General features: G+C 34.7%; 1 protein-coding gene across 7 annotated transcripts in view; it reads left to right on the top strand.

The window, feature by feature from the left end:
- The window catches only part of LOC123529806 (FYVE, RhoGEF and PH domain-containing protein 4-like), a 117,165-nt gene that overhangs the window by 62,572 nt on the left and 42,408 nt on the right, over nt 1-12,185 (top strand). For 6 of the 7 annotated variants that reach the window (XM_053521191.1, XM_053521190.1, XM_053521193.1 and 3 more), the window contains one exon: nt 2,670-2,870. In XM_053521191.1, coding sequence (XP_053377166.1) covers nt 2,670-2,870 — 201 coding nt within the window. Of the gene's footprint in view, nt 1-2,669; nt 2,871-8,179; nt 8,208-12,185 lie in introns of those variants that run through there. The other variant, XM_053521197.1, reaches the window with a different exon arrangement.

The raw sequence follows: 12,185 nt of genomic DNA, 5'->3' as shown, positions 1-12,185 counted from the left end.
AAACTTGGTTTGTAGCTTTGTTATAAGAACCTCTCTGAGATGGACCACTGCTTCTTCCCTTTCAGGGGTTGCTATTGCTGAAAATAGTAAGGCCTTTAAATAACTTCTGCTCAATTTCTCGGTGGATCTTCATGAAACTTGATCTGTAACATCATTGTAAGATCCTCTCCCTAATTTGCTCAAAATGGTGGCACTTGGTCCCTTTTAGGGGCTGCTAGCTTATGCTAAACCCAGTCTCCAGTCATACAAATATTCAAGGTAAAACAGTCAACGTCAGGTGAACTAAACTTTAAATCTTTAAAAGTCAATGGTAAAGAATTGATCTGGCATTTCATGAAGACATTTCACTAAATGAGCACCTTAAGAAAGTGGGCTTGAAACTTTGTGGTTCCAGTCAAAACAGATGTTTCACAAGGATATGAATTTGTGGATTTCGAATTTTGAAAATAATTTAGTGGATTAACTCAATTACGAAATCCATAAAAGTGAGTTCCTAATAAAAATTAATGATTTTACAGTAAATTGCGTTATAAGATAAATCTGTTTATAATTTCTGTCATTCTAAATTAGAGAAGTGTACATAATTATACTGCATACATAATTGAGTTTCTGGTTCCTGTTGAGTTTTTAGCTCACCTGTCATGTAGTGACAAGGTGAGCTTTTGTGATCGCACTTCGTCCGTCGTTCTTGTGAACACGATAGAGATCACAATTTGCAATCAATTTTAATCAAACTTGCACACAACTTGTATTTGCATAATATCTCGGTTCCTTTTGAAAACTGGCCAGATCCCATCATGGGTTCCAGAGTTATGGCACCTTAAAGGGCCAGAATTTACTATTTTTGGCTTGTGTACATGATAGAGACCACATTTTGCAATCAACTTTAATCAAACTTACACACAAGTTGTTTTGGCATAATATCTCGGTTTTCGAAAACAGGCAAGATCCCATCATGAGTTCCAGAGTTATGGCCCCTTACAGGGCCAAAATTTGCTATTTTAAGCTTGTGAACACGATAGAGACCACGTTTTGCAATCAGCTTTAATCAAACTTGTACACAACTTTTATTGGCATAATATCTCGTTTCCTTTCGAAAACTGGCCAGATTCCATTATGAGTTCCAGAGATAATAATGGCCCCTTAAAGGGCCAAAATGTACTATTTTTGGCTTGTGAACAGGACAGAGATCACATTTTGCAATCAACTTTAATCAAACTTGCACACAAGTTGTATTGGCATAATATCTCGGTTCTTTTCGAAAACTGGCCAGATCTCAACATGGGTTCCAGAGTTATGGCCCCTTAATGGGCCAAAATTTACTATTTTTGGCTTGTGAATGCAATCAACTTCAATCAAACTTACACACGAGTTGTACTGGCATATTATCTCGGTTCCTTTCGAAAACAGGCCAGATAAATTGTATTGGCATAATATCTCATTTCCTTTCGAAAACTGGCCAGATCCCATCATGAGTTCCAGAGTTATGGCCCCTTAAAAGGCCAAAATGTACTATTTTTGGCTTGTGAACAGGATAGAGATCACATTTTGTAATCAACTTTAATCAAACTTGCACACAAGTTGTATTGGCATAATATCTCGGTTCTTTTCGAAAACTGGCCTGATCTCATCATGGGTTCCAGAGTTATGGCCCTTTAATGGGCCAAAATTTACTAGTTTTGGCTTGTGAACGCGATAGAGACCACATTTTGCAATCAACTTCAATCAAACTTGCACACGATTTGTACTGGCGTAATATCTTGGTTCCTTTCGAAAACAGGCCAGATCCCATCATGAGTTCCAGAGTTGTGGGCCCTTAAAGGGCCAACATTTGCTATTTTTAGCTTGTGAACACGATAGAGACCACATTTTGCAATCAGCTTTAATCAAACTTATTAAGAGGAATGGTACTCAGGTGAGCGATATAGGGCCATCATGGCCCTCTTGTTTTTTTCTTTTTCTTTTGTCTTCATGAAATCATGAGGAAATTTGATATTTAGATAAACACAAGAGAAGTTTGGTATAATTTACCTGTTATAGGAACTATATATTTATTGAAATATATCTGATTTTTGACATCCTGTTGAATAAGGATTTCATTTAGTCTACTTATCCAATGTCACTGTGTTAAAATGTAGCAAAGAAATTCTTCTTTGACATTTCCACAGATCTTACACTCCGCATTATAATATAAAGATATAAAGTTTCATTGGTGCAGTGGTTGAGGGTTTTTAAAAGACAGATTTCACAAAGTTTACTCAGATTATCTCTGCAGGGAATTAAAAGTTTTATTTTAATCTTACTGGAAAGTATGTATAATAGATATTTTATAATTATGTTATTGAAGTCTCTCAAAAAATTCAAATCTTTAAATTTGGAAAACTGTAGTAATTTAATTACATGTTTTTTTTATAGACATTGAAAAGAAGATTTTTCTGAAGTGAAAAATTAACTTAAATGAATCTGGTATAATAATAATAATAGTAATAATGCATTTATTCATTGAAAAGGTAACTCAACAAAATAGTTTTGGCATTATTAAATGAGCCAATCATGAGCTGATATTATGGGCAGTATCATTAAACTGCACAATGACTTTTCTTACAATTTAATCCAGAATATAGTGACTTTTCTACTTATTGTCAAACTTGTTTTTTTCTGTATTTCAGAAGAGAATGATGGATTTCCATTACCTTCTACAGACGAGGAAATAAAAGCTTTTGACCAGCAAGCATTCATAGACCAATCACAAAGCTGGGGAAAAGTTGGTTCGCTCAGACGCAGCAAGAAACGTGACAGACAAAGGTCAAAATCGGCAACGTCTGTGCCAGACTTGGGAACAATCAGACTTAAACTACAAAAACTTCACTGTAAGAAATATTCTCATAAGCTTTTATACTGTTCGATCTTCCCTTTGAGTAACAAGGCTTTTTCCCTGATCTGTCTTTAAATCCAAGACATATTACACATCATTTAAAGGAACTTCAAGGATTACAAAACTAACCTTTTTAGCTTACCTGTCACGAAGTGACAAGGTGAGTTTTTGTGACCGCTTGATGTCTGTCGTGCGTTGTGCGTCGTCAGTCGTGCGTCGTCCGTCAACAATTTCTAAAAAAAATCTTCTTCTTGAAAACCACTGGGCAGAATTACACCAAACTTCACAGGAATGATCCTTGGGTGACCCCCTTTCAAAATTGTTCAAAGAATTGAATTCCATGCAGAACTCTCAACCGAAAGGAAGAACTTCAAAAATCTTCTTGTCCAAAACCACAGGGCCTAGGGCTTTGATATCTGGTGTGTAGCATCATCTAGTGGTCCTCTACCAAAATTGTTCAAATTATCCCCCAAGGGTCAAATATGGCCCCGCCCCGGGGGTCACATGGTTTATATAAACTTATATAGGGAAAACTTTGAAAATCTTCTTGACCACATGGCCTAAGGCTTTGATACTTGGTATGTAGCATCATCTAGTGGTCCTCTACCAATATTATTAAAAGTATCCCTCTAGGGTCAAATATGGCCCCGCCCTGGGGGTCCCAAGTTTTACATAGACTTATATAGGAAAAAAAGTTTAAAAATCTTCTTGTCTGAAACCACAACACTTAGACCTTTGATATTTGGTTTGTAGCATTGTCTTATGGTCCTTAACCAAAATTGTTCAAATTGTACCCCTTGGGTGAAAAGAGGCCCTGCCCTGGGGGTCCCAAGTTTTATATAGACTTGTATAGGAAAAAGCTTTAAAAATCTTCTTGTCTGAAACCATACGACCTAGGCTTTTAATATTTGGTATGATGCATTGTATAGTAGTCCTCTACCAAAATTGTTCAAATTATGCCCCTGGGGTTGAAAGAGGCCTTGCCCTGGGGTCACTTACCGGTAGTTATTATGTGAGTTATATAGGAAAAATACTTAAAAAATCATCTGATCCTATTTCCAAGACTGTTTAATTATAATTACCTGATGACCCCAAGTAATGTGATGTCACTTGACTGTGACCTTGACCTACTGACCCACTTTCTTGTTTTTTAAGATACAGCCTTGAAATTTTGATGCCATACACAGTTTTGCACACAAATCGTAAAACTGAATTTCATTGACCATGAATGTGACCTACTGACTTTCTTAATATTTTATCATCAGTTTGACATTTGAAACATGTAGCTCATATTACTCAGGTGAGCGATCCAGGGTCATCATGACCCTCTTGTTTAACTGTTAAGATGTCTTGTTCAATTTTGAATTTAACACCAACATACCATCAGCTAAATGATAATGAGCCGTGCCATGAGAAAACCAACATAGTGGGTTTGCAACCAGCATGGATCCAGACCAGCCTATGCATCCGCGCAGTCTGGTCAGGATCCATGCTGTTCGCTTTCAAAGCCTACTGGAATTAGAGAAACTAATAGCGAACAGCATGGATCCTGACCAGACTGCGCGGATGCACAAGCTGGTCTGGATCCATGCTGGTCGCAAACCCACTATGTTGGTTTTCTCATGGCACAACTCATATAGTATTACTATGTGCAATTTTTTGGAAAATATTGAATGTGATATACCACATCATTCAGCTTTTTTGTTTGATAACTAACAATGCTATATATCATAAAAAACAATCATAGATATTCCAGGAAGAAAATAGATCCAACCATTAATTGACTGTAATATTCTTTGAAAAAAGATACTTACAAAATTATAACCAGAATTAATAAAAAATAATACTAGGTATGGATTAAGCGGATGAAACAGTAAATTTCTTTTCTCAAATGACTGTAATGCATTAATAAACATTGAGAAAAATTTTAAAAAAACTACCACAATTAAGAATAATAACTCTTGGTAGTTTGACAAACTGACTTTACAAGAGTTATGTCTCTTTAATGACAAACAGTTGCTGAAATTAAACTGATATTGATAAACAATTTTTAAACCCACTGATACTGATAATATTTTTGAAGCTTTTTATTAAAAATCTTATCAATGAATTCAAATACTAACAAACCCAGTAATTGATTAATGTCTTACAAGAATGATTTAATTTGAAATAGTTTATTTACTTAAGAGGAGATTTCAATAATATTAATGACATGCTGATAAAATATTTCGTTAATCAAAATAAATTATTTGAATATTTTAATTTTTGAAGGTATTTAAAGATGTTTCCCTTTCTCTTTGTCTCGCTGATTTAAATTGTTTTGAGAACAACGATTTTGTCTGTTGATATCTGTAATGTCATTGAAGTATGTCACATTTATATGCAAATTGCATTTTTTTGTCTGTAATTTGACTAAGCATTTCTTTCTTCTTTTTATTTGGGACAAAAAAAATCTTAATGAAAATTCAAAATAAACACTTCAGTCATGCAGGTCAAGTCTTCAGGATAATGTTATGACGTAAGAACAAAATATCAAACAGTTTTGGAGTTATAGTGTACTAAGTTGCTATAGTAAGACTGCAGCATTTATTTTTGTTTTGAATTTTTTTCCCCAAAGTATCTTATAAGCCATGCATACATGTAATGTTTTCTCAATATTTATGAAATTAGAATCCCATAATTTATGTCACAGTCATAGGCAAAGTAAGATAATTTTCAACCAATGTTTTATACATTATACAACAGTCATGTGGATGTGCAAGTATATATTACAGCTATCAAGTTTCGAAAGTAACTATCAAAAAGCAATATAAACCGTAATACATAAATTATATACCAATAGGGAACTCGTGAAGTATCAAGTCATATGAACAGAAGCTGCTATGGTGGTCATATAATTATTGGTTATATTCAGGTGTCTCAAAAAAAAAGAATATTGTTACATTATTACAGTATTATAAACTGCTGCATAATGGATTTATCAAAGTGGAGCAAGGCAATTTAAAGAAGTCACTGCTGACAAAAAGCAGTATTTCAATACGAAATAACAGGTTTGGACAGTTACTAAAATATGTGGAGTGAAAATGCTTCAGTGCTACATTATATAAGAACTGTAAAACCTTTGTCTTTAACTGCAGCTGCCCACAGACTGGCAAATTTTACTTCTGTTTCATTGTTGGGTAGAACCACTTCACACTGATTGTTTGGTGCTTTGTAAAGTATCAGGGCGTCCTTTAATTTTCAAGTTGAGATGTGTTTTAATACAATAGCAAGGCAAGGCATTGTATTGCTGAATTGGCCTTTAGAAAGGCATCAGTACGCTGGCCTTTTTTCACCTTTTTGTCTGTTAAGACACTGATGTTTGGCTCTAATGCATTGTAGTGTCATGATGAATGGATTGTTCCTGTTTCGTTGTTGTCTCAAGAGTCTGGAACATTCTGCTTCTGCCATTTTGTCTGCCAGCTGCAGCAGGGGGATATTGATCATAAACTGAAAGCAAACATTATATCATACTGATATTAGAAATATAGTATAAGCAGCTAGTTAATAATGCATGGATAGAGTATTTTGCAAAAATTAATATTGAGATCAAACGGGCATAAATTTAAAATTAAAATCTCGTTACCTGTTGTGCCAAGCAACTGTCAAAATTTGAAGTAGATATTAACAAGTAGATATTAGGGTCTTGAAAGTAATATTATAATGTTTAAAGGTTTTTACAGATCAGTGACCAGTTTGACGCTTAATGTATCATAATTTGTTCATGATCAACTCAGAATTGTAGAGCCGTTCTTTCTTTTCTTTTTCCTTTTGTCTTCAGATACTCCATCTTATTATAACAAAATGTCTTTGAAGAAAACACTATTCCATAATCATGATAATGGTTACTGACTGAATAATTGGATATTGGAATTTCTGATTGTATTGTACTCATTATGCATTGGTTTACTCTATAAGAGTTTCATGTTAATGACAAATCTGAGTCATTGGTATTGATCTGTGACCCTATTTTAAGGTCAATCATGCAAAGAGGCCTAGCAGGGGAGAAAATTACTCGAATTTAACAGAAAATATACTCTGTCTTTATGTTGAGAAAATAATATTGTTTTTTCTTTCCATTTCTTTTATTCAATATACTAGTAGTAAGAATTAATGTGCAGCCAGCCATTTCTGCAGTTGAGACTAAAGTTAGTTTGAATACGACCACAACTATTTAAACGTCTTTCTAAGACAAAAGAAAATGCATATGTGTGAAAACTTTAATATTGCCATAAATATTATGCAACAGTTTATTAATAAGCTGGATGCAAGAGCTGATTGATTGTTGAAGTTAAAAATCATAGAACATAGAATGTTGTATTTGAGCTATCTAATCAGTTATTGGTATATCTCAGTTAAGGAAAATTAATATAAAAAGGTTGGTGGAATGCACAGTAAGAATTATTTTGTTACAAACTCTTTCCTTGCTCATAAACTATTCAAGAAGTTCTAAAGTTTTGAATCTCCATTAACAACTACTGTGAAATCATTAATATTCGTGGGGGACTAATTTTCGTGGATTTCATGGTTAAGTCAATCCAACAAAGTTTAATCCCAACGAACAAGTAAACTTTCCATTTATTTTATGTTCAAGAGTTGAAATCCACGAATTCGTATCCCCACGAAATTGCCGTTTTGACCAAAACCTCGAAAATTCGTGCCCACGAAATTAAATGATTTTACAGTAACTGATGAAACCTACATCTAATGAACATATAAGGCGCCAGTTTGTCGTTTTCTTTATTGGCAGCACACTGAGAACCTTTTCCAAAATTCTTCTTCCATATAGAGAAGCAGTGTGTGTTTTTCCTGGTTATATGGAGAAGTTATTGATCTGTCTACCAGCTTCCTTAATTCTCCCCCCAGTCCCAGTGGCATTGATTCACTCCTACTGATATCAGTGCACTACTCACAAAAATGCATTCATGAAAATGCCCTGATTTTATGTAATAGGAATATGTAAATTGTTTTACTCTGTGATTAAAGATATAGAAGAAATTCAAATTTGTACAAAAAAAATGGAACTAGAAGTTGAATATTGGGGATGGATGACTCATTTATAAGGAGATGTGACAGTGTGTCTGGTATAGAATTGTATATCTGTTGCTAAACAGTTATGGAAAAAATGCCAGTAGAAAGTAAAAATTGTAGCTGAAATGGAAAAAGAAATGGACATGTGTTATTCTTATTTACTCTTTGTGAAGTGAAAAGAATGAATAAATGTTTTATTTGATTTTCACTGTTGTTTGGAAACTTTTTGAGATTTTCAAAACTGCCAGGATGTGTATGTGGGGTAGGTATCTCAAGAAAATATATTGATTCATAATAGGTTTAAAGTAAAAAATGTTCTCAGAAATTCAGGAGCCTTCTTATTTCTGATTTTTTTTTTTTTTTCGTTTTAATAATATAAATTTAACCAGGGCTTAAAATTCAACCATTGCACTTTAAGGTAGGTCTACTTGTTTGGATCACATTTTTTTCTACAATGTTGCATTTGATTTTTCGTAACTGCAGAATATACTTAGAAAATATGGAAAATAAAAAAGATAATTGTGTAAAAATATGGAAAATAAAAAAGATGATTGTGTAAAAATATGGAAAATAAAAAAGATAATTGTGTACTGATTTTGTGTTAGACTGATTCAAAAATTTCGACCTATTTTGATAACTTTTTCATGAACAGAAATTTTTCTATGATGTTGATTTTAATGGAACTTCTAACATGCCCTGTAATAATTATTATGGTGATATAAAATGTATAGGTACATGCGACTAAAGAGATTTACAGATTTCAAGCCTTTTTTAATACAATATTTGGAATTATTTAACATGTCAGTATTTTTAGCTTGACTTTTCAAAGAATAGGTAGAGCTAAATTTTGTCGGTGCCCATGCAGAGTTTTTGTATGTAAGCTGGTATCTCAGTAAGCACTTGTGTTTCACACACTAATTCACTGTGATAAACTGATTTGCATTGCACAGGTTTCATAACTCTGTTTTGCGTTTTTACAAAATTATGTCCCTTTTTCTACTTAGCAATTTTTGGTTGAATACCCGCTTATGGAAATGGATTGAAATTTCACACACTTGTCAACTGTGATTATCTGACATGCATTGCACAGGTTCCATAACTCTACTCTGCATGTATTTAAAATTATGCCCCTTTTATTAGCTCATCTGATTTTTGAAAAATATACAAGGTGTTGTCATCACTCTGGGTTGTCGGGTGTTGGTTAAATTTTTTGTTTAGATCCACCTTTTCTCAAAAACTGTAGGAGCTACAGCTTTGAAACTTTGCACACTTGTTCATCTTCATTAGAGGGACACTGTAGGCCAAGAACCATAACTCTGATATGCATTTTGTCAAATTTATGGCCCTTTTTTTACTTATAAAATTTGAAAGAAAATAGTCATTTACAGTTTAGACTGAAATAAATCAATTACAGTCTTTGAGAGAATACAAACTTACTGTTTAACCATTTAATTATGTCTCCCCCCACTGGAAGAGATGTATTGTTTTTACCCTGTCCGTCCGTCCGTCACACTTCATTTCTGATCAATAACTGGAGAACTATTTGACCTAGAACCTTCAAACTTCGTAGGGTGGCAGGGCTGTTAGAGTAGACAACCCCTATTGTTTTTGGGGTCTTTCCATCAAAGGTCACAGGGACCTGAACATGGAAAACCATTTCCAATCAATAACTTGAGAACCACTTGACCCAGAATGTTGAAACTTCATAGGATGATTGATCATGCAGAGTAGATGACCCCTATAAATTTTGGGGTCACTCTGTTAAAGGTCAAGGTCACGGGCCTGAACGTTGAAAAACATTTCTGATCAATAACTTGAGAACCACTTGACCTAGAATGTTGAAACTTCACATGATGATTGGTCATGCAGAGTAGATGATCCCTATTGATTTTTGGGTCACTCTATTAAAGGTCAAGGTCACAGGGGCCTTAACATGTAAAATCATTTCCGGTAAGTAACTTGAGAACCACTTGACCCAGAATGTTGAAACTTCATAGGATGATTGGACATGCAGAGTAGATGATCCCTATTGATTTTGGGGGCACTTTATTTAAGGTCAAGGTTGCAGCAGACAGGAAGTGGAAGTCCTTTTCTGGTCAGTAACTTGAAAACCATTTGACCTAGAACCATCAAACTTCTTAAGGTGATAGGACTTACAGAGTTGATGGCCCCTAGTGTTTTTGGGGTCACTCCATCAAAGGTCAAGGTCACAGGGAGCTGAACATAGAAAACACTTTCCAGTCAATAACTTGAGAACCACTTGACCCAGAATGTTGAAACTTTATAGGATGATTGGACATGCAAAGTAGATGACCCCTGCTGATTTTGGGGTCACTTGATCAAAGTTCAAGGTCACAGGGACCTGAACATGGAAAACCGTTTCCAATTCATAACTTGAGAACCACTAGGCCAAGAACTTAGTGGGATGACTGGACATTGCTAAGTAGATGATCCCTATTGCAGCCAACCATCAGTGTCTCTTTGACTTTCGCTCCTGTCCCCTATTGACTTCTTGCCTGTAGTACTATGCACTGGGGGAGACATGCATTTTTCTACAAAAGCATCTTCTAATTTAGCCTAAAATCAGTCAGAGCTTTGAGACTGGTCATGCAAACTTGGCTGGTTTTCAAACATTGAACAGTTTGAACTTGTTAAAATCCATTTGTCAGCATATATATATATATAAACTTCCTTGTTATAATTTTATCATACTGGGAGATTAAACTCACCAGGTGTGGGGTTTACTTGATAATTTCAACATAATGATTATATATTAACATCAACAGAAGTATATTAATACAAAAAACAGAATAAGTTCTGTTTGCTTAACTTCTTTAGCTCATCATTCAGATTCTGATTTTTAATAAAAATATACAGGTATTGTGTCACTTGATCATCAGGGTCAGTGCTGGTTAATTTTTTTTTTGTTTAGGGCCAGCTTTTCTTGAAAACTATAACAACTTTAGCTTTGAAACATTGCACTTTTGTTTTATCATCATTCAGTGACTACGTAGGCCAGGAACTGTAACTCTGATATGAATTATAGTCCTTATTTTACTTAGAAAATTTGATAGAAAATTTTGTTTTCTTGGTTAAATTTTTGTTAAGTTCCACTTTTCTCAAAAACTATAAGAACTACAGCTTTGAAACTTTGCACACTTGTCACTATTAGGTGAGTAAATAAACCAAGAACCAGAAATGAATCTTGTCAGAGTTATGTCTCTTTCAGTACTTAGGAAATTTGAATTTCTTTTTATTTAGGTCCACTTTTTATACGCCCGAAGTGACGTATTATGTTATAACCGCGGTGTTCATCTGTCTGTTAGCAATTTCTTGTCCACTCTGTAACTCTTGAACCCCTTGAAGGATTTCAAAGAAACTTGACACAAATGTTCACCACACCGAGATGACGTGCAGAGTGCATGTTTTGGATGTCTCGCATCAAGGTCAAGGTCATACTTTGGGATCAAAGGTCATATCAGTTTGTTTCGTGTCCGCTCTGTAACTCTTGAACTGCTCGAAGGATTTCAAAGAAACTTGGCACAAAAGTTCACCACACTGAGACGACATGCAGAGTGCATATTTTGGATGACTCGCTTCAAGGTCAAGGTCACACTTAGGGGTCAAAGGTCATATATGACTTTGCTTTGTGTATATTGCTCTGCATTGTGGTGCTCTTGTTTTTAGCTCGACTATTCGAAGAATAGTCTAGCTATTCTACTCACCCTGGCGTCGGCGTCGGCGTCGGCGTCGGCGTCGGCGTCACACCTTGGTTAAGTTTTTGCATGCAAGTACATACAGCTATCAATTAAAGGCATATAGCTTTGAAACTTATTTTTTCTTTTTCTAGGTCAATTACCAACCTCTCTGGGTCAAGTCCCATAACTCTGACATGTATTTTGAGCAAATTATGCCCCCTTTTGGACTTAGAAAATTTTGGTTAAAGTTTTACATGCAAGTTACTATCTCAAAAACTAATGCAGGTATTGATTTGAAACTTCACATGTGTCTTCGGGGTTATAAAACTAGTTGATAGCAGCAAGTCCCATAACTCTGACTTTCATTTTGGCCAAATTATGCCCCCTTTTGGACTTAGAAAATTCTGGTTAAAGTTTTGCGTGCAAGTACATACAGCTATTTCTAAAAGGCATATAGATTTGAAACTTATTTTTTCTTTTTCTAGATCAATTACCAACCTCATTGGGTCAAGTCCCATAACTCTGACATGTTTTTTGAGCAA

Source organism: Mercenaria mercenaria, chromosome 13 (assembly GCF_021730395.1).
Source record: "Mercenaria mercenaria strain notata chromosome 13, MADL_Memer_1, whole genome shotgun sequence".
NCBI lineage: Eukaryota > Metazoa > Mollusca > Bivalvia > Venerida > Veneridae > Mercenaria > Mercenaria mercenaria.
The sequence above is the reverse complement of the archived record's forward strand: the minus strand, read 5'-3'. Positions and strand labels throughout refer to the sequence as shown.